Source organism: Leptinotarsa decemlineata, unplaced genomic scaffold (assembly GCF_025532065.1).
Source record: "Leptinotarsa decemlineata unplaced genomic scaffold, Ldec_3_MD MMD2_tig00000035_RagTag_RagTag, whole genome shotgun sequence".
Taxonomy (NCBI): Eukaryota; Metazoa; Arthropoda; class Insecta; order Coleoptera; family Chrysomelidae; genus Leptinotarsa; species Leptinotarsa decemlineata.
This window is the reverse complement of record NW_027412540.1, coordinates 7,136,396-7,160,574: the sequence shown is the minus strand read 5'-3', so window position 1 is coordinate 7,160,574 and position 24,179 is coordinate 7,136,396. Positions and strand designations below refer to the sequence as shown.

General features: G+C 34.4%; 2 protein-coding genes across 3 annotated transcripts in view; one reads left to right on the top strand and one right to left on the bottom strand.

Annotated features, from left to right (window-relative positions):
- Positions 1–24,179, bottom strand: part of sv (paired box protein shaven) — a 288,001-nt gene that overhangs the window by 234,213 nt on the left and 29,609 nt on the right. Inside the window, exons 2-3 of one of the 2 annotated variants that reach the window (XM_023155959.2) lie at positions 15,085–15,220; positions 4,243–4,290 (exon numbers count right to left, since the gene is read on the bottom strand). In XM_023155959.2, the coding sequence (XP_023011727.2) occupies positions 4,243–4,290; positions 15,085–15,196 (160 nt within the window). In that variant the 5' untranslated portion in view covers positions 15,197–15,220. The remainder of the gene's footprint in view (positions 1–4,242; positions 4,291–15,084; positions 15,221–24,179) is intronic. The other variant, XM_023155960.2, reaches the window with a different exon arrangement.
- LOC141481139 (large ribosomal subunit protein P1-like) lies at positions 4,798–5,103 on the top strand. The gene has a single exon (XM_074172276.1). The coding sequence runs from the start codon at positions 4,825–4,827 to the stop codon at positions 5,086–5,088; it is 264 nt and encodes an 87-aa protein (XP_074028377.1). The 5' UTR covers positions 4,798–4,824; the 3' UTR covers positions 5,089–5,103.

Genomic DNA, 24,179 nt, shown 5'->3' with positions numbered 1-24,179 from the left:
AAACAGGTGCAAATGCAAGAAAAAAATGGTGCTCTGCAATTCTAAATGCCATCAGCGTACACCATGCAAAAATAAGTGAATTTGATTTTGATCTAATTAATAAATACATCTTTATTTTATTACTCGTATTTCTGGTATTTTATTATTCCCTGTTAGCATAGAATAGACTAGGCCAAACTAGTTCATCCTGAAGTGTACCTATTCATATAAGGCCCAATCAGTTCATCCTAGGCCAAACTAGTTTATCCTGAAGTGTACTTATTCATATTAGGCCCAACCAGTTCCTCCTAGGTTAAACTAGTTTCTCCTATCATCCTTAGGACAGACCCGTTTCGCCTATTCTGTACCGGTTTATCCGATCGCATATAGGATAAACTAGTTTAGCCTAGGTAAAACTAGTTTGGCCTTGAATCGGGTTTGGCCGGTAACATATACATGTACTCATGCTTATCAATTTCAGGACAAGTTCTCTCATCCAGATTTTGTTTAGTAGATAATTTTGCACCAGAGAAAGCTTGAGTGATGACGGTAAATACACACTTTACTACTTTCAGCAGGTTCAATCTCTACCTATTCCAGGCAATGAAAGTCATAGGGACCACATATTAATCAGCTATTGGAATCCGATCACTAGCATCTATGAGATTTGTAGATTGTTGCTGCTAAAAGTTGATATGATATTCCAAAAATTTAAATAAAAAATTGAAATATTGGAAATGGAAGTTTGACAATGACAAACAGATCGAAATCTTGAAGTGATCAACTCTTAATTCATAAGAGCAGACCAGTTGTCAGTTGTCATACAATAATTATGAGTATTTCGAGGAATATGACGACACATCCGTCGAAATATTATGTAGCAATAAATGATAATAGGCAAGAAATATCCGTCAACTTTACATAATCCCAAAGTATTGGTAAACACGCGAGAGAACGTCGCATGCTGCCGTTGTTGACATAAATTCAATATTATTTGTGACCGAACCCACCAGATGAATGTTTTATAACTATTTATATCGAAGCCACATATCTCTAACTGTCAGCTTATAATAACTTTGGTCTTTGCGCCGCTCACAGAGCCTGCCATTGGTCCAACGAGTGTAAATAATCATGAGGAATGGATTGCGGTAGTTTGCTTGGCAAAATAAAGCAAAATCGCGACTTCGTACGCTGTGTAGGAGTGAATTGCTAATTAACGGGAATATGAAGTAGAAAGTGGATCGATTTTTAAGTTAATGTATATCTATTAATACAGCAAGTCTTTGCGGTGAGCGAAACAAAAGGAAATTGTTGATCCTAGCCAAGATCTAGGATAGGTAGAGACGATGGAACGGATACAAACTACGTTATTGCGGAGAAAGTGCATTTGATGAACATATCAGGATTGTTGATCGTCTTCTCCAATAGAGGTCACTAGCTGACAATTTCCAATATGACTTATGGGAAACGTTTCTACAATTTTATTCTTTTACAGTTTAAACTCAACCCTGCCCACTACTGAAGTTAAAAAAGTAGTACTTATTGAGATCCCAATAATTCTAATTCTTAGTTTGGCTTCAACATCAATACTATTTTTCATCATTTTGTTCCTACATCTCTCTAGTTTCTAATCCCAAGTTACTCTTGTCTTCCTAGGTTTTCTTATCTGACTGTGGGGTTTCCTCTTGGTCTAGGTGCCCACTATGTACGTCTTTGGCTTTTTATGATTCTATTGGCGTATTCCTTCTTCATGAAAACTTTCATTTTCATGGTTCATCTATCAGTTCTCTGAATTCTACAGTCCCCATTTCTACCGTTTCGTTATTTTTATAACTTTCCTTCTAGAAATCTAAATTGTCACCCACCTTTCCATGTTAAATGAATTGTCTAGAGCCCTAAATGATTACGTACCAAATTACTCCTCTGTATCTTTTCAAATTAATTTTTTCAAGTTGACTTTATGACATTCATAAGTTTATGATGTTCCCAATAGGCTCTTTTCATCCCCATAATGGTTTTATTCAGTTCGATATTTTTGTGGTTTAATAAATTCATCATCACTTCCAGGTACTCATATGTGTGAACACATCTCCAAAAAAAATGAGTATTTCTTCTCATTTGGTTTACTTCCAGACTTCTAGACCATTCTTGCTTGCTTCATTGCATTGATCGATTTTTCTTTCGAATTACGCGCAGATAAGTAGCTGCGCTAGATCATTCACATGCGTTACGATCTGAGAACTAGATTGTTACCACTTGGGGTGAATTACTTGAAATAATCTTAATACAGCTTTCCTGGGTTGATATCATCTTCAAACCTAGAATGTTGAGACATTTCCTTTATAACAGTTTGGAGACGGTGTTGTACCGACAATTGTACATATACCGTGACATATCACTATCACCCAACAACTGTACAGTTTCCAAGTCGGTATGGAAATGAAATTTTTGTCATTGTCCTATTTAATAAGCGCTATTGAAATATATAAATAATGAACGAAATTAGATTCGACTAAACTACTTATTCTGACGTATTCTTCCCTATCAGTATTCAATAGTTTGTATATTACATATAGTAATTCCCACCCATCCATATCAATTCATCTGAATTTACTATATAACAAGTTATTAATTTTTTGTACAATTTCAACACTGAATAATGACGTAATGGAAAGTACATATTTCCACTAGGTATTAGCCCAAATTCTAAATGTCATATCTTGGTGGGTTCTGAGCCGAATTTATGGCAATATTACTACAACTCAGTTGCATTTGACAAAATTTGTAGTAATGTAATTAATATACCTGACATATTGATTGACGAAGTTTGATTTTCATTCAGATTTTCCGTAATTTGAAATGTTTTGTCTCATACGACAAGAATAAGTATCAATAACCTCGCTCATTTGAATCAACTTTGAACATACATCAGCTTGAGGTTATTTTCTTCGATAAAAAATGGTCAAGTAAACCAGACACTGGTCTCTGAAAGATGAACTATGATTCTGCAACTTTCAAGTCATTCCAATCAACGACTTATCGTTTACCGATTAAATTAATATCCGATTATTGACAACCTACACAATGATATCAACCAAAATAATCTTGTATCTAATTACAAAACAAATGTAGCGTTGCTATTACAATTAGGGCCGGTTAATTGGCTAGTTAGGCACAAACCGCAACCCCACGTCTAAAGCGATCCTATCTGCTTTATATCCTTGTGTGGTGACATATTAGCCATTGTAGCAACTAATTGTGTAAATACCAATCAAAATATTGGGAAAACGACGTTTGAAAACAAGAGTTTGAAGTAATCGAACGTGTCAATTATTACTAGCCAATAATGATTAAAACAATTCTGTTTCTTCCTGAAATATACCTTAAAATATAATACAGTCATTATTTGATGTTTTCTGTCATAATTATCATCAATTGAGTTTTCCTTTGGATAAATTTGATTCATAAAAGTCATAGCTTCCGAAATAATTGAAAGAAATAACAACGTTTGAAAGAAAATTCCTACATCTACTCTTCAGTTTTCCTTCATGTACAAATATAAACTATAATTACTCTATTTCATGTTGAACGGGAATTATTTTGAAGTTTATCGACTCTAAAATCAAACTGTAATATCAATATTCCTTATTAAACTCAGTCAAATAGTCGACCATAAATAATTTGAATTGAAATTGTAAGTATAATGTCCAGCTCATTAAAACACTCAGGTTCAATCTCATGCATGTATTCCAACAACATTTCGTAACAGATTCAAACTGACTATCAAAGAAATATCAATTTATGCTAACTACATACTCATTTTCATAGCCAGCTACTTATAGATGGTGCAATACCTCGTACTTGGTTATTTGCGATTTTCTGTCTACCATTAAACTCGCAAATACAACAAAAAGACAGGGGATAATTACACAATCAGATCTCTAATACCTCCATCACGAAATAATCAAACAAATAACAATTGATGAAACGTACCATTACAATAACCTATCTGAGATATAATTAATTCCAAAGAGGTTGACAAATTGATTGTTCGAAATACACTTCATTTTCAACCTGATTCAATCACCGGTTAATCCGTGATTAGAAACAGACTGAAAATCAAATATATTTTTCAAGACTATTCGTTTTTACTGTCCGTGATCCTATTTAATATCTTGTTGAATATCATTTTTATTCGTTATTGTTGTTAGTTATGAGAGACGAACAGATATATAAAAACATAAATATTTGATTTAAACTCACCATCACTAGAAGAAGATCCGACGTGAGATCCACCTTCCCCTGAAAAAACTGTTTTCATTAATATAGAGTTCTGGAAAATGAAAAGAAATTATATCTTGGCAAGAAACTGACAACCGATTTCTTGAACATTCATTCCACAAGTGGAAAGTTTGAAATATTTAAATATAGTGGTGACTCATTATTGCATTCAGTTTGAGTTCGCATGAAAAATGTGTCGAAATGTTTGCATTTTGTTCTGAACTTTCAAGTCGTATTGTTCAGAAGTTTCTATAGATTAGAAATAGAATCGTTCCCAGATAAACGATAACCCTCAAAAGCCAAAACATGTGCGATATGAGGGATAACAAAATATTACCTTCCAACGTGCGATTCATAACAACGAGCAGAAAAATAAATTCACTATTTCAATCGTGCTTATTATGAACTTTTCATTTGCGCAGATTCCCTGTTGATCTATAATTATTTATTTTTCAGACTGTGGAAGGTTGAAAACCGAAAATTCACCAAGCAACTCTACCACAAAAAATATGATCACTTGATCTCGTGCCTTACCATCAAGAAATAATGTATTGTTTTTGAAAAATGACTTCCAACGCCGAACTTGCTTGCGTCTACTCAGCCCTAATTCTGGTTGATGATGACATTGCAGTAACTGGTGAGAAAATCCAGATCATCCTCAAAGCAGCCATCGTTGACGTAGAACCATACTGGCCTAGTCTTTTTGCGAAAGCGCTAGAAGGAATCAACGTCAGGGAACTGATCACCAACATTGGGTCTGGAGTAGGAAGTGAAAAGAAGAAGGAAGAAGAGTCTGATGATGACATGGGTCTTGGACTCTTCGATTAGAGTACAAGTTTTTTAACTATGCGACAAAGGATTTTTTCAACTTTGTGATCCATTGTTTTGAAAATAACAAAAGTATTGTCACTCTCAGCATAATAACTCACAAACTTATGAGTAGAATATCATGAAATTTCAACAGCTCTTTTTGAATGTTAGTACTAACTGGAAAAGCGGTGAATGCAATGAAACTAGTGCCATCTATGTGTTGGACCCGAGCCTTTCCAGCCCATGTAGTATGTGAAAATATTGGCCGATACTTGATGATAATCCAGAATGTATTTAGGTAACACTTCATTGTGAGATTTTCACCTGAACAATTTACAAAACCGCAACACGCTATACAGTAGCTTCATCAAGCTGACTGAGTCACTATGAGTACGACTGAAAAAACTATTGTTTAGCGAAACATGTTTTGTGATTTTCGTAATTATTCAGTGGAAATCTCACCATCAACTTTAACTAGAATAAATTTTTATTGATTTTTTTCATTTTGTTCTCAAGGTTTAATTTCTTCATTGCTCAATTTCAACTCATCATTTATCGTTTAGTGCATATGCTCCCGAATATCTCGAACCTGCAGGTTGCCAAAGCTTTGTAGTTACACAAAGCCAATGATTTTGTGAAGAAGCAATTTGCCTGAAGGCAATCCTACTGGTATTTAATGAAACCTAGGATGAAGTATCAGAGGTCACATCTTTTACCTTGCAACCTTGAGAGGTCTGCACAAAGAGAATCCAATTTCACTTCAAATAAATTAGAAAAAAAAGTCGAAGCTCTTTAAAGATAGAGTAGAATTTAGGATTCCAGGCACCTCAGTAATCTTGTAGTTCTTTATAACTGGGCAAACAAAAATGTATGTTGCCTCTGTGGAAGTTGTGATTCACTTCGTAACCTCCGGATTGTTCGCTAAAGACGAAATATTCAACGCGACATCCCACTAAGTATCCTCAACCTCTTCGAAGGTAGTGGAAATGTCTCGGAAGCGAAAAACAAGCGCAGCACGATACGAAATTCTACGGAAGCAATTCGTAGAGCAAGTTTTTCGTTTCAGATAGATTTGTCTTCTGTTAAAACCGCAGAAATGAGGTGAAATGTTTTTCGGAAGTTCTTGTGCGTTTTCTTTCGGGTTTCGCTCAGAACTCGTCCTCTACAGTAACCTATAAACCAAAATCTGCAACTAATATGTGTGTTTTTCGCTTCAAATGTACTCTCATATGGAGATTATTAGTCTTTAAGTCTTGTTGAGTAAACTTACCAAACTGAAATCTTGTTATTCGTTCATTTCAACTATTACTTGGTTCAACATCATAACTATGTTGATAGTAGAATTGAATGATTATCCCCTCATACCAGGTGACAATACTTTTTTGAATGGACAGGCAAAGCTGACATCGTGTATGAAGGAACAGTAATTTTGTTGAAAATTACCATATTTGAATCAAAAAAGGAATAAAAACATGTTTTGTTGAAGACAACTTGACACACACAGTTTTTCAAATATTTTCAGTTACCTTAATTGACTCTGATTATAATAAGTAGCTGAACGGGGAATAATTAAACGGTTGAAATATATATCTTAATTTGTGCCACTCTTTGGAATTCCTACATTCTTTTGACCGTTTCAATTACTAAGCTGGAGAGAACCGAGTAATCAGTCGCAATAACTGTCCCATCGAAAGGTTGTGGATGGCTATTGAAGTAATTGAAATTTGACAAAAGTAACGAGTAGCTCGCAATCCTGATTCGATATTAATTGCGTACCGCCATTGCGAAATAATTATTTGAACGAACGTGATTCATCGATTGAATTTTTACCCATGTATAGTTGAGTGGTTAAAAGCGAAATTGGAGAATGTTTGATTCTGCTTTGTTCCACCATTCAAAATAGATATTTATTGAAATTACTGAAGCATACTTTTCAGTGGTTTCGATGAATCATGAAAACGTTTCTTTTATGCGTTTAGAAGCTACGTGTTGAGTTTTTTGAAAGTAAATGGTGAGGGGTTACGTACAACTTTCGCCTTCCTGATATATAAAAAATTTCAGATTTGGCATTTGAGTTTTGACTCATCAACTAGACAACAAAACATTGGTATAGTTGGCATTTGAACTAGTTTTCATTCAATTTTTTCAAATTTTTGGTGATTAGATACATTCTGACGGACTGAAGATAATACATACTGAATATTAAATATTCGATTATGTAGTTAGTATTTATTAAGTTTGTGATTTGTGTCACAAACTTCTAGCAAAACTTCAAATACGAGTACATTATTGAACTTATATCAATGATGATGCTAATGTTGAAAGTGAGTGAGCATAGGTGAGCATAGTGATGCAATTGAACCCAGGTTTGTGTTTAATAAATCCTGCAAAATACAAATTAAACAGAGCACAGAGTCAAATGCTACAAATGCAATACGCATATATACAGACGACTCAGAAACCAAAGAAGGCTCAGGATGTGGAACGTACTCCATCCAGACCACTAAGCCTAAGGATTACGTGGAGAATGGGAAAAAAATACCAGCGTGGTCCAAACAGAACTGGCTGGTATCTCAATCGCCACAAAAGAAATAACCAGGAAAGGAATTTCTGGTAAAAACGAAACAATCTGCACTAACAGCAGACAAGCCCTATTAGCCTTGAACAGATAACGTGTTACCTCAGGGCTAGTAATAGAGTGCCATCAAGATTTAGCCAAAGCCTTGGTAGATAATAACATTATCCTGAGGTGGGTTAAAGGGCACGACAGGAGTAAAAGTATAGCCGCATTGCCAACTCATTAGCCAAGGAAGCGGCTGGACTAAGAATTTTAGGACCCAGCGGCACCCACAGCCTGATGACTTCGACAATTATGGAATCTGCCAAATGTCACACCTATACTCAATTCCTAAAGATATGGGATTGAATCAAAGGATGCAATCTTGCCAGAATCACCCTGGGCTACCCTGGGAAACTTACAAACGAATTTGTTTTAAAAAGTAATATTTGATATTATTCAATTTAACAATATTCAGTTTGTACAGCATAATATTTCGATTCCAGGTAATACATCATTATTATGGCATTCATTTTCTTTCAGTTATTCATGGATTTCTAAGGAAAATATAATTCGCGATGTACGCCATATTGGGTTCAGAATGTGCCAGTAAAATCACTGCTTGGCTGCCGGACTATTTCCAACCTTCTCCACTCGCATTTTGCAACCAGATGCATGTCGAGTTACACATGGAATGCCTAGATGTGAATCTTAATGTTACTTGTCAATCCTCGCTGGCTATTTTTTAACTTAATTGAGAAGTTATTTTACATAATGGTGTTCACGTTACGTCAGTTACATGTTTGTGCGCATACATTCAAACATAAAATACAGCTGCGGATAGTAACGACAATAACCGAGAAGATTTTGTTAAAGACTGCGTAATGGCGTGTTGATACTGCCACTCATCGAAGGTTTATCTGATTGATGATGTTCGCTGTCATTACTATACTATTATTGTATTCATTTAGGTGACATTCGAGTTCTTTGATGACTCTTAGACAAGAGTAACTATTTACTCGATGGTAACCGCTACAATTGATTCTGGTCAAAGGAAGTTGAACAAATTTATCATATATTATTATTATGATCTTATATATTACCTATTTTAAGAATAATGACCGGTAGATGATATCAACATATCAAATCGTCAGTTGGCACAACTAATTTTGATTTTTTCATAGCATTTTTCATCCAGAGGTTAGGTTTGCGGTGCCATCTATTATCAAAACTTCTTATTGTCAAAAGTTTTTTGTTTCACAACTAATCATAACTTCTTAATGTTTCTTTTGTGGAAATTTACAAGCAATACAGGAAAGTTATGAAACATCCTGAGAGCAGTGCCTGAGTAAAAGGGTCGATTTGGTTTATATACAAGTATCCGATGATGTAATTCATACGGTACGTTAGTCTCAAGCAGTTTAATTCAAGAAAATCACGGTTTTCAAAAGGTGTCATCTTCTGATGAACCAATACTAGTGTGATTTTTTATCAAACTTGACTTTAACTTCACGCAGTGAGTATATTTCAGATTTTTTTATTGAACAACTTTCACGACTATAAGAGTAAGTTCATTTATGTCAATAGTGTTTTCTTTAGCGAATTAGGAGACCTCAAGCTTTCAACTCCGCATCAACATGGCTACATGATCAAAAGGCAACTGGCATACATTACTTAAGAAATATCCGAAAGTCTTGGATATTTTAGACATACGGACATCACATTTACATTCAGATATTGCTGGTTTCGAATGATCATTATATTGTTTGAATTTTCAGTAGAATTTATGAAATCTCATTCACTTGGTGTGATTGCCTGCAGTTTATAGAATGTTCAGCTGTCCTCCAAAGGATCTAGTCTGACATCAGTATATTATCTTCTGTTCTATCAGATGATGCTGAAAAAATGTTGAATAGAAGAATCGACTGCCATTATTTACCAGGAGCTATAGCACTCATTTTGTTTCCTTAATTTCATTCTCTCTTCCATTATTTCATACATCAACTATTTTTCTTGCAGTCTGTGAAAACTCGATGTTGGATGAAAATGCTATTTTCATTTTGATGGGTTGAATTAATTTTGAAATGCTAATTTTTATCTATTATATTATTATTATCATTCAATGATATAGGGTAAAACATTGCAGAATTATTTACGTATTATTTCATCTGCACTGACTTACCGGCCAAACCAAAAGTGTGCAAATTATCACAATTCGTAGCTTCTGTTGTTGAAGCCGAAAGTAAAAACTTTCAGAAATTCTGTTTTTAATTCTTATAGTATGCAACAGTCCTAATCTCTCATGAAAAAATTGCGCCCATTTCTAGCTCTAGATAGTCTAGATTATGACCTACAAGATTTCTTTGAATTCATTTCTGAATAAAGTTCGTTTATTAGTATTGAGTAACACTCATAATCAAATTTCTTGCAATTCTTTTTATACAAATTGAATCGAAATTTCTCAGTTGATCAATTCCGTTTTCAGTGCGCTGAAAACCTGGATTTTGTGATTTTACTTTCTGAATGAGTGGAGGATGGACCTAAACGTGTACGCCAATATTGGTTTGGTGCAACTCATTAAGGACTATCTTAATGACTGTTCAGTATCAGTACTATAATATTATTATATTCGTTTAGGATAACATTTGAACTAGCCATTCCTTGCTTAAACTCCACTTTTTTCACACCTCTCATATCCTGAACTTCATATTCTCCCCTTTATTTCTCCCACCTTCCTTCTCCAGATGGGAAAGAACTATACTGGTCTATGAGATGATTTTATATTGTAAACGTTGAGAATGAGTTTCTTGATTTTGTGTCTGTCTCTGACTGAAACATTGTAAGAAAGCATATCCCTTTTGTGTAAATTAGAGCTGCAAAGAGATTTCAGGAACACATTTGATTTTTTCTTGAACAGCATTCAAGAATAACCACAATAATGTTCATTAACCGATACATATTTCTATGCGTCATTTTCCATTTCTTCTCCGCTGCTGGGCACGTCATATTTCATACTATTTATGTAGCCAAAGGACTGTGCGGCCTATCTGCGAATGTCTTGGGAGTTATTTCAAGCATCGTGAATACATGTTTCGAATAGTTTGCATTCATACGCCAAATTCCATTAAAGTGACATTAAGTCATCGTTTATTCGTAACTGTAAGAAGTGAATTAATATGTTGTTCTATCGTTTATCAAGTACATATAAATTTCAGTTTGAAAAATGTGAATCGAGACTAATATGAATACCGCTTTGCTCTCAGTGATATCAATCATGGAGAAAGTCGTAAACCACCATATCCTCAAATATTTGGAAGGCTTCAACATCTTGAGCAATCATCACTATGGTTTTCGGAAACAGAGACCAAAGACTTTCTGTCGTATGTTACCCATATTTGGAATGACGCAATCGAGAAATATGGAGAATCAAGAGCTGTTGCGCTTAATATTTCTATGGCTTTTGATCGTGTATGGCATTAGGGGTTGCTGGTCAAACTTCGATGCTATGGCTTGTCGTATCATTTCTGTGTGTGGCTCTTCAGCTTTCTGAAAGAACGTTCCCTGCAAGTGGGCATCGATTGCAAAATAAGGAAGAACTTATATTGTTTCTATGGACCGGACGTACCTGGGTTCCTAGGGTTCCCGAAGGAATTTTTTTTCTACAGTAATTTTCATTCAATGTTGAATTTTTGTTATTTCTGAAACGTTCGTACCGGGATGATGAGCTCAGTTTATCTAGTCGTGATAAAATCGACCAGTAACGCCCAAAGTATTTTTAGAAATATCTTTTTCACAAACTTATTATTACAATTGTTTACTCAAAAATTCAAATGGGAATCATCTCTGCTGGATTAAAATTTTTGTACTCGTTATATCAAGACTATTCTGAAAACACTTCAGTTTTCTTCTTACTTCACTACTGATTTTAGCAATATTGTAAACGTGGAATTGATTTCAATACAATTTAGCTCATGAAAAGTTTATCTGGATTAACATTGCAGCAAATTCGTCTGAGTAAACTTCACAATAGATTCCAGCAGAAAATGAAAAACGTCTGAGATGAAATATGGAAGGATAAAAAATTTTAACTGTTATAATGATTACAATTGATAGAGAAACTAGCTGCAGTTTTGAAGTGGTTTGGTACTGGATATGGTGGAATTATAAAATTTATATTGTTTTTTTGCTTACCTGCATAATTCAAGTTAACATACGACAAATATAATATGAGACTTTCAATGTGTTCCAAATTGAAAGAGTATTCAGCTTGTTGTTGTAGTTCATCAAAGTTAGTGAACGAAATATATTGAAAGAGCATTTGAGTCCAGTTGAATAATATTAACTGGAATGAGAGCATTTCTTTCAAAATACAAATAAAAGTAGAAGCACAATAACCACGGATTGATAAAAAATGATAATTATTGACCCACCCACTTCCTGAAGACTCTGTAACCGACACCACATATTCATTTTTGGCAAAGGAGTGAATACTGTCTCTATTGCCTAATTTGTTGCATCGTATTTCACAGAGAACATGAGCAACGGATACCCTGAGTCAGCTGACCAGTCCGTTTTTGGACAATATAACTATCCTTCCGGCAGCACCACTAGCTGGTTAGCTTTACCTTCTCGGACTTGATGTAACGACCGGACTGGTAATGTAATCGCTTGTAAATCGGTGCCAATGTGATCTTTAGTAAGAATACTGACTAGTCTTGAATTGTTATTTCGGTTTGTGAATCCGATCAGGTTTGAAATGATGGTGCGTACTTCGTTTTCATGTCTTTGATGACAGAGAAATATTGCAAAACACTCAAACAACCACACTTTGAAGATTTTTAGAGAACCGATGTTGTTAAATTCATTCCTGAACATTATGCAATATTATGGTTTTAATACAGATGGATGAAAAACTACTTGGAAAAATATGCATTTTATTTTTTTAATCTGAGACAACAATTAGGTACCGACAGGTTTGGGCTTTCTACTTCGCCATCTTGATACAACAAAAAAATGTGGGAATTTTCCAAAGAAAGGAAGGGAGCAATCAATTTCCAGAAAATAATTCTATACAAAGATGTAAAAATCATGCAAAGAAGTGACTTTCAGACAAACTGGAAAAAAGCCCTCTCGAAGCAGCTACTTTCATAAAAACATTTAATTACACTAAAGAAAAAAACTTGACGATACGTTAGAAACAGTGAATCATAGGGATAACGTCAGACACTTAGGCATAGTCGCATAGTCATAGATCAACATTTAAACAGGCAAAAACGATTAATGAATGTTATTCCCATAGAATTATTATACAGAAAAGTATGTTACTGAAAACATACAACAGTTTGAGAGTTTCTATTAGGATATATTTATGGCATCAGTATACAACATCAGACCTTTCAGAAATATATTGGAAATCTTCAATAATTTCATTTCAAATCAATATTCAAGAAATAATATTCTTGAAATGTGGGTGCTATATATGTTTCAGGCATTGAAAAACGTGCTTAGAAAAATTGGCTCAGCAGGGATAGGATACACTACCAAACAAAGAATAACTTGAAAAGAGTTGATGAAACGTTATGTCGATAGGGTTTTGAATATGCCGGCATAATGCCTTTCGATACCTTCGAAAATATTTCAAAAACCAAAATTTGAATATCTGGTAAAAATATACATAATAGAAAATTATAGCAATCTCATTACCCAACTTGTATAAACTGGAGGCGGAACCATTCCTTCTTTGTCACTTGACATCGACGAGGAATTGATTTATTCATTCTTTATATATTGAATGCTTCAAATAGGATACTCCAACAATTTGCAACAACAAAAATGTACATTTGAATTGGAAGGATTATATTTTCAGTTCATTGCAACTGAAACCAAATAATTTTTATGTCATATTCATATCTCTCCGGACTGCAGTTGTATAAATGTGAAATATTTTGAATCAAAAAGGAAAATTATAGAAAAACAATAATTTCGAAAGTACGCCTCACGCTTGGTAAAACTATAATCAAATTATCAGTATTCATGATTCACTCAGTCAGAATATGTTTTTCAATTCTATTCATCGCGAAACATTCAAGAAAATGTATTCTCAATGGTATAAATGGAAATATATCCGTATTTCACTATCTGTGTACTTTGTTAAAAATATTAATGATACAGTTTTGAATTTGTCAATTATACAACTCAACTCAAACCATATACTATAAAAACGAAGATGCCCAACCAACGATTTCTTGTAAAGTCAAGCTTCCACATCGACCACCGGGATATTGCTTTCTGCCTCTCTACAGCTTTAGCTGCAAACATATAAGTGATGATTCTAGCATTGCGTGTACCATCTAATACGAGATAGCAATGGAAAATTTTCTCTAACACGTCTAATTTTGCTGTTTTCCTTCACAAATATTATTGAAAGTTAACACAGGTCAGTCACGAGAGAAAATATTGGAAGAAATGAAGTGCAGATGGAGAATATATAAGTGATTTCGCTGATACAATAGTCAGAATTGTGTATCATTCTTGCCGGTAAATATGTTAATGGCCTTAACTCATGTGAAATTCGCCATATACACAACGTACGTTGAAATATTTGAATTCATATGAATAATCAAGCATATTACAGGTTTAAGCTTATTTTCTGTGTCTTCAGAATTCCCAAATGTTATGCATTACTCATTACTCTGAAAATCTTATATCGTAGTGTTTAAAAAAATCTGGTTGATCTACCTCTCATGAGGATATAAAAGAAGATCGTTAAAACATAAGTTCATCAGATAGAGGAGTAAGTGAAGCTAACTACCCTAAACTTATGATGCACTGTTTGGAACCTTTGGTGTAGTAATGAATATTACTGGAGTTTTTTCCTAACACTAAATCGTTTTATATTTAATACCTCGACACGTGTTTCGATCACTAAGTGATCATCTTCAAGAGGAAGTTTAATCTTCCTCTTGAAGATGATCACTAGGTGACAATAGAATAGACAATAGAAGTCCGACCTTATGAAATGCACAACGAAACATTGTCAACCACTTTCAAACAAAGATGGCTTATCTTTTGATCAGTTTTTTATCGGCCATAAATTAGCCTTGTTACAATATACATTACAACAGAGTTATCGTGAATATTCAACGACGTTTCCCCGCATGAATCAAATGAAATTCATAGAAGTATATAAACTAAATCCGTTTTTGCTGAAATTATCCATGATTACGCGTAACCGTTGAAATGTTTTGAGTAGGATATAAATTGCTCTCGAGTTATTAATCTACTTCTTCCCTATATTTTCAATCCATGAATTAAAATGAATTTCCGTTCTTAGTGTCAATTTATGTAGATTTAATAAAGATTTAAACCGTATCGAGGAATAGATAGATTGTCCCTGCACACGCAAATTTGAAATTCAAATAAGAAAAATAAGTTGTAGAATGTTCCTTCATACTCACGTTTCTTCTTATGATCCTGGTCCTGCTGATGCATTCCGCCAGAGGGATCCAACATCATGGAGTGCCCCAGTGGTCCCCCATGACCCCCTGGCTGACACTCCATCGTTATCATACTACCCTCAATGATTGGAATGCACTGAAAAAAAAAGTTACTGTAAGTATTTGTATAGTTTAAGAGTGAATATGATTCTTGTTCACATCAATTTTTTTTTCATTCATCACGGTTTATAGAGTTTTTCATGAATAAATTATATTTCATTTCTCATTATGAATGTTTAGTGTATGAATAGGAAAGAAATAATTTGTTTCTGTGTGACCCCTGTAGAAATGATAATTATCCAGATATAATATTTCTTCACATTTCAATTTTAAGAAAATATCTGGAAATCATTTGGGAATTTTCTAAAATAAATAGAAGAATCTGATAAACGGAATACATTGAGCAGGGTCACGTCATTCTAAATCAAATATGGGCCACAAAATGCCAATTCATCATTTCCATAGTAGCCCCTATGGTGTGAGAAGGAAATATCAGAAGTCGATAGTTATTGGTTCACAGATGGATCGAAAATACCTTCAGGATCTGGTGCAGGTTTTTTCAGTTGTAGACCCAGGATAGAGGTTTTAACCTGCCTAGAGACCTATGCGGCTGAATTTCAAGCTGAAATCTTTGCTATTGAATTGGGTGCGGAGGGACTGGTAGAATCCAATCTCATACACAAGTCAATGAAACTTTTCTCGCACAGTCGAGCGTTGGAAGCTCTCGGCTTCTACCAAGCAACATCTAAATTGGTAGAAAATTGCCAAAAACCACTCTCCTCAAGGGGAAGACTTGAAAAATTGACTCTGGTCTGGATTTCTGACGATATTGGCCTGGAAGGCAACGGAAGCTACTGACTACCATGCAAAGGAGGGTGCTGCAGCTTTATCGGAACAGCACCTGGCATCGCTTTAGGTTTTGCCAGACAAACATCGAACACCTGAATAGCAAGAATATTCAAGGACTTCTGGCAAAATTTTCCAAGATTAGCTCACTCCACTAAACCAGATTTTAGTTACCATGTGACCTGAAAAATCATTTAGCACATGATTAGTTTATATGAATTATATGGCTTCGTTAAGAAGCTGAGTATGTTTGGTCGAGTTTGATTAGGTGTGAGCCTCAATAAACCCTTGCGGGTTGCGGTGGAATGTTGTATAGACCCACTCACTCATGACTTAACCCAACCTAACGATATGGGTGTAAAACTGTTGATGAGCTACATAATAATAATATCGAAGGGGAGGAAAAATGGATAAAATATCGAGATTTTCTCTGCAAACTCCACATAATCTATCCAGCTCTTGCTGGCTCACAGATCTACGAAATCTGCTCAAAAAAACTCAAGGAAATATACCTTGTGATAAAGAAAATAATAATGTACTGAGAAAAACTAACAGAAAATAACTCTAATGAATGGATTATATCTATCGACTCACTTTATATTATTTGAGGTTATACTTAATTTATAGTTTCACCAAAATATTATTACAAATATCGTTAATAAAATGAATAGTTACCCCTTTTGGCAAGTTGAAAAATATCACGAGGAAGTCATCGGCGTTCATTGCCTCTTATCTGTAGAACACATTAATTGTGAAAACGTATACAAAGTGTGAGATACTTGTTCATAAGTATATATCACGTAAATCACGACAGCTGAAGTAAACGCTTACCATATGGCCTATTTTATAGCAAACCAATACGTCTCGTCGATTAGATGTACATTATGAGACTCTTAATGACTACTGAGCACCATGCGATTTGAATCTATTGCATATCAGTTTCAAATATTCGCTTCATATTTTCTGGAAAATTAATAAAAAATAACGATGTCTGTCCTTGTCAACTATAGAAGTAACTTCAAGATAGAAACTAAAAAAAAACTCTTACGAACAACTACTTTTACATGAACATCGAATTACACGAGAAAAAAAGTTTTTTCGAAACAAATAATTTTATACAAACATTCAGTTACATCAAAATAACTTTTTGCCATACAGTTTGCACCCCAAGCAGTCGTTATGGGACTGAAACAGATATCATATCGTAGTGTCTGAGTTTAACAAGTTTCTCAACTTCTGAGAGTTGTCGTTCGTATGGGGGCGACAGCTGATTAACGGAAAAACATATTTTGAACAGTTTTTTTTTGATCAGATAGTTTCGATCGATTGGAGATGTTACGAAAGATATTTATATTTGCTTGCTGCTTTTTTATGAAGGAAATAGATGAAATAGATTATGCAATTCATAGTTATTATTTCTATAACAATATTTTCAAAAATATAATCTCAAATTCAGACTCAAAGTTTTAAATACCCATATTATAATATAGGTTATTGGTGATCAATATATAGTTTCATTGAAAAAATGTTTCTGGTGGCGACAGTGGAAGTTTATTACGATAAAATTATTCAACAATAATTATTTACCCCCTCAAATTGTTCAATAACATTGCAGTGATAACCAGCTAAATTTTTTGCTTTTCTGCGAACGTCCGCGACACTTCAGCAAGCCTTTCAAATGTTAACAATTATGTGCTACGACTGAAATATAGAAAGATTAAAGGACCATACATCATTTTTTCTAACGACTGATTATTTGGGCAGATACTACAGCTTTCTCAACCATTATTGAACAAAACTGTATATAACTTTTAAACTACCGCTCTTTCAACATGTCGCCTTACGCTTATTAAATAATGAAACGGCCTAACTAGAAACAATACAATCATTCTGAAGTACTAATAATTGAATCTATGTCTTTCCTAAATGACTAAAACTTCCACATGGCGAAAGATCTCCCGATAAACACCGTATTCTTGTATCAACTCCGCTTCAACAATCTCAAACAGACTTAATTGACTGGCCTAGAGACGTATCTAATTTATCCCTTAGATAATCGGTAAACGAGACCATGTTTCCGTCAGTGAAAGTCTATCTTGTGCGACAATATAGCATAATATTTTACTAAAAGATCATTAATGTTACTACAATGGGCCCGATCGGCCGTTGGGCACGCGATATAAAGATAAAAAAGAACAACAGAAGGTTTGTGAAACGCCTAGTCTTTTTCTTCAAGACGCGGGAAATTACTCAACGAAATGCCATATGGCAGAACCACCCTTTATCATTTGTTTCTACCGAAGGGATGCGATTCGAGAGGATTCGATTGTTTCAATGATTATGCGGTTTTGCTTTCGAGATTGTGGTCTATGGCGAAGGTGATTTTTGTCATAATTGCAGATAATTGTTTTTCTTCTTGGCTACTGCACAAATAATTACAACAAATATGTTATTTTAGACTCCATTTGACCACAGTCAATGACGGTTCATGTGAAAATTCAGAAACTCATTTTGCGGAATGAGAAACCTTGTGCGATTTTTGAAATGAATTCTTGACTTACATCATAATTGAAGAAATAGTATTCCACTCTTGATTTCTTTTCATATTTGAGATATCATAACAAAATAAATTATAGCAAGCAACTTATCGGTACTTTCAAGCAGATCGAATATATACTTGGTTTCATTTTCTTTCCAACGTAAAATACAAATTAACTGTTCATTGTAAAATAACTTTAACAAAAAATCTTTCTTTGATTTTGATGAGTGAAATTGGAGAATAGTAAACTCAAAAGTTCCATTCACAATGAATATGAGTACTTTTTCACTAGTTCAGATAATATCAAGAATTAGTATGAAAATGCAAGATATTCATTCCATACTAATCTCTTTCGAAATCTGATGTAGGAGGGCCTTACATTTTCTTGAAAATATAAAAAAGTCGAAGTCTAAAATTTTTTAGTTTGAAGTTGGAATTTAACAAAATGTCATGTTAAAATTCGGAAATTCATTATTCTTTGACTTTTTTCTTCTTTTTCAAGGACAAAACACAAACACTACAGAAAAATTCTTAAGGAAGTGGTGTAATCAAACGTGCCAAGTCAGTTGGACACTTCCCGTGAAAGTATCGACAGACGAGAGACAAATCTCCAACCTTTCTCCGATGTTCCAGACTATTAAGGTTGCAAGTAATGTTCGCGTCTACAATCAGGCGGATGTCTCTTTTCCGGATAGATTCCAGTTCTACTTCCCATTATTCTCTCCACAACATGAATTGTTTCAAAATTCAGGTTTTGGTTTCGATTCACCTAAATAAATGACTCAGTGAGACTCAGAAAATACTGTAACAATTTAATGAATAAACTGTCTTAAACAAATTAATTTCCAACAATATTTCAATAATCACAAACTAATTTATCTATTACAACACTCAGTAACGAACGCTTAATTTATTTCCACTATTTAAATCTCTTGTTTAGACGCTCGATTCACTTTCTGAACTGCCTTCTTGGTTCGGGAAGACGTGCTTTTATCGATGAATATCCTTTCGGGACGGTTCGGTACTGGACTACCGGAATGCAGTGTGGAAGAATGCAGTGTGGAACCGCCGGAATTTTACCGGCGGTTCCACACTGCACTCTTTCGAGGTGATTTCATGTGTTTGTTTAATGAGTCGGCTGGCATATCGGTTGGGGGCGGCAGATTCGTTACAATACTGTCGTATTTTTCAAAATCTAATCACTCACATAATACTCACTCGTTCATTTTTGTTTTCCGTACTTGTGAGTCCTAGGAAGCTGAAACTTGATATATAGCTGCTTCTTGCGCTATATGAAAGAATAATCGAAATATTTATATGGAGGCGTCCCCAGCGGGGGTGAAACGGGACCGTTTACATATGACAATTACCTTTTCATTACTATTTCACCTTAACGCTATATTTTCCGACGCTGATATTTTGTATGTGGGTTCAATTCATGTAGATGTTCAATGAGAAAGGATTTTTAAATATTTCAACTGGTGCGCCAGTCGCGGGGGAAAAAAACGTCTTTTAATTACTGTTTTTTCATGCTCTTACATTTTCGGTTGGTGAATTTATATTTAGTATCAGCATTGCACCCGTAAGGAGTCGGGGCGGACGCTAGTTATTTTCAATCTATACTTATTTGGTTTCTGTTAGTAATGGATATATTCACTTCATATATTGTTTTATAAACTTGTTAGATAGATAACCTCAAATTCAGTAATTCAAATGCCGCTTGGAAATTGCTACTTTTACAAAAATAATCAATCGAATGATCACAGGAGAGACACCACAAGCATTTCTCGTTATAGAAGGCGCCCCGCGGCTAAGCTGTATTTGTCATAGTGTAGTCTTGCATCGCAGCATTTGTAAATATTAAATCATTTGTCGCCTAATTACTTATATCTGTGTACTAATGTGCTTCTACCGACATGATTTATAGGAGTCCTATTAATAAATCAATTGAGATATTTATTGATTCTATTAGTTTGGTTCGTTGACGTTTTCTCAATGAATTGATTTAGATATTCCTAATAGAAATTGTCTTGTAAATTCCTGAAATAATTGAAATAAATCAGTTTTCTTATCGACGTTTGCAAAGACATTCAACGAGACCTTTCAAACTCGTTCAGTTAACTCGATGAACGCTACGATTATTTTCATGTGTGCAGAACAAAGAAATGTGGATTGAGTAATATGAATGTTCATATATGGAAATTATTGAATGAATATTCATTCAGAGATAGGTGAAAAAGTGCTGCGGAATTTCTTCCATTAGACTGGATCGCACAAACTATAACAGTCAGTCATCCGCAACGTCTGTCTGTATGTATAAATGCGATAAACTCAAAGAGAACTATACGAAAGTTTACGTGTATGATTAATCGATTTTCTGTGTGATTTGGTTGAGTATGACAATACCCATGGGAAATTTATCAGGGAAGATTTCTTCGAAAACGCTGCCCAAATCTTTTGAGATATAAAAAAACAATTTACAACATATTGTTTCTTTTTTGAAGGTCTACAAAAGAGTCTATGATGGCATATGTCTAACTTTTAAGGATACCTGAATATTCTTATTTTAATATTTAATGTTTAATGAGTCACATATATTGTAATTGGAAAGCTTTTCAGCCGGATACAATATTCGTTATAAAACACAAAATGGAAACTCTCGTGATATAAAATAAATGGTCAGAAATTGAATCCTGCCATTTGATAGGAGCTTATATTTTTGTTCAAATGTGTCGTGCGACAAGAGAAACTCATGCGATACCCGTTTCACATAAGAGCTCATTATTCTTAGTTTCAAGTTGGGATCCGACACTAAGATAGAAAATTAATTTTAGACATAAGTAGGGGATAGGGCCATATAAAATTCACGTATCTGTTCAAACAATCGTAGCGAAACATCAAGAAGCTCAAATTTTTTTTCAAGGACAAAGCACAAGCATCACACGAAAATCCTTAAGGCGCTCTCAGAGCGGTGCCTGTGCGAAAGTAGCGATTCACATTGGATTTGAATCGCTGGAGATTAAATCCAATTGGAAAAACGTTTTCAGAAAGTTTATTCCATAGAAACCCAGTTCTTCAGATGAAAGAGTTCCTAAACAGTGAAGATCGAGGTGTAATGATTCCACAAACCGCTGTTGGTGGAATCAAATGTTCCAAGTCACTTGAGCACCTCTCGTGAAACAATATATAGAAGAGAGACAAATCTCCAACCTTTCTTCGATGTTCCAGGCTATAAACTTTTCAATCAGGCGTTTTCAATCAGCAACTTCAGGGTATGTTTGGGAGCAGAACTCTATACATGAGATCAATACTCCAAGAAAGGTCTGATCTGAGTTTCATAAAGCAAGTTGCTGAGTGTACAGTTTTGTGGTTCCGAATACTGTTCCAAGTTTTTGAAAGCAGCCTCTGCAATACTAGCGACATAATTGTGCCAAGACACATTGATGTCCATATTAACCCCTAACAAACTTATCGAAGAATAAAGCGAAATTGTCTGACCTGACATTATTATATCCGGTTCGGAGACATTTATATTATTGGAGAAAACCGATGCCTGGGTTTTTGTGGCATTGAATTGAACGTAATTATTTTCACCCTTATTCTAAATCACTTCTAGATCCTCATTAAATTAAGATTTGCAACCTTCTGCTGCCGGTGAAGATGTGCCTCCGTAGCCGCAGTCCTGAAATCCAAATGGAATGACGAGACAAGTGCTCTGTCTTCAGCAAAGCAATATATTGGATTCTTGGTTTTTTCCAATAAGTCGTTGATATACAATAAAAATAGGGTTGGAGGCAATATGAAACTCTGGGGTGATGGTGAAAGTATTCGAGAGATATCCATCGACGGCCACTTGCCACTTCAGGGAGCTGAAGAGACATACACAGAAAGGATTCGACAAGCCGTAGCATCGAAGTTTCGCCAGCAAACTCTTATGCCACACACGGTCAAAGGCCTTAGAAATATCGAGCTCTTGATTCTCCATATTTCTCGATTGCGTTATTTCAAATATGGGTGGCATACGATAGAAGGTCGCCTGTTGATCTTTGTTTCCGAAAGCCATATTGATGATCGCTCAATATTAAATTTCTTATAGAATTGTGTGATGCTATTTTTCAATATGATACGGTTTGCTCAAAGAGAGGTGCACTCCAAAATTTAACTATTTAGTTTGATTTTTATCAAATTTACTTTGTGTATGGAGAAATCTTGTCATATAAGATCTTCACCTTTTCATAAAAAAAATGTTTACATTCCTAATGCATCAAGTTTTGACCGTTAAAAATGTGAGCAAATCCCTAATTATCGAAATGTTGCTAAATAAGTGACTCAAATGTATACAACTTTGATAAAATTTGGTTTGCTTGAAAGAAACAATTGAAAAATATTGGTGCACATATTTTGATCGATTGCGCTTGGTGTACGAGGGATGTATGTTGCAAATATATCCACTGAAAATGGAAACGATGATATAAATGTGTATTCAAAACACAAATTAGGGTATTTTAATGAAGTACCTCAATATTATGAACTTCGATTTGTTGATTTTTATCGATCGACATTCTCATCCTTTTCATGCATTTTGGGAAATAATCGGTGATGAATGAATACCGAACATCCAAATTCTAAAAATTTATCGTATTAAGTTAGTTGCTGATTCATTGACTGGGACAAAACTTTAATGGATTTCAGATATTTTTAAATTTGATTTCTACTGTGATTAAATCAATCTTCGATATTTTTTCTGTAGTTTCGATCTCGGTAGTTGCATCATAAGAGCCTTATATACTTGCCGGAAATCAAACATTTTTGAACACCTCATTTCTTCACTTACTTCATTTCGATTCAATACGATACATAGTAAAAGTGTTTCTACTATGAATAATTTTCTTTCAATGACCTTAAAACAATAACGAACGAAAAATACTAGTATTATTGTGAAAAAAACGACGGGCGCTTGATATACAGAAAATATGGCAAAAAACGCCCACGCTTTTTCACAATAATACTAGTATTTTTCGGTCGTTATTATTTTAAACTTATTTTAAAAAAAGTTTTCAACTTTTTAGTTCGATTTTTTTAAAAGCGTGTTTTTTAGTATTTTTAAACTATATTTATTTTATCTAAACTTTGGAATCAATCAGCCGTATATTGTTTAGAAAAATGACTATTGATATTTTCCGATTCCGTAGAGGAAGCCTGAAAATCAGCTGCCAAGCCCAGCAGGCGCGCAGAAGAGGGTTCCAAATAAGGCAGCAGGCGCGCGTGTTAGTAAAAAAATACTTTTGTCAAATGAAGAAATACATGTAAAGTGAGTTCGAATTATATCAAGGAGGTTACGTACAGCGCCATCTGCCCGCGAATAGATCAAGCAATAATGTCGATGATTCTGTCAAATACAGATCCCGATATAAAATGAAAAAGAGAGTTGCAAACAAACAAACATACATACATACAGGTGAAGCTAATATAAAGCTAATATAAATAAAAATCCCTATGTTTTTTCACCCTTGCTGCGATTTCGTCAACTATGTAGTGTAAATCTCACAATGGAAAATTGAATTATTTTAATTGTTTTTGGTGTTCCAAACATATATCTTCATCAGTTATTTGAAGATTGTTATAACCTGAAAGTATACTTCAATAAATAGAAAATAGTTGAAAAATTTTT

What these genes read in the sequence shown, in the direction of transcription:
- LOC141481139 (XM_074172276.1), top strand. Translation starts at nt 4,825, where the DNA reads ATGACTTCCAACGCCGAACTTGCTTGCGTCTACTCAGCCCTAATTCTG.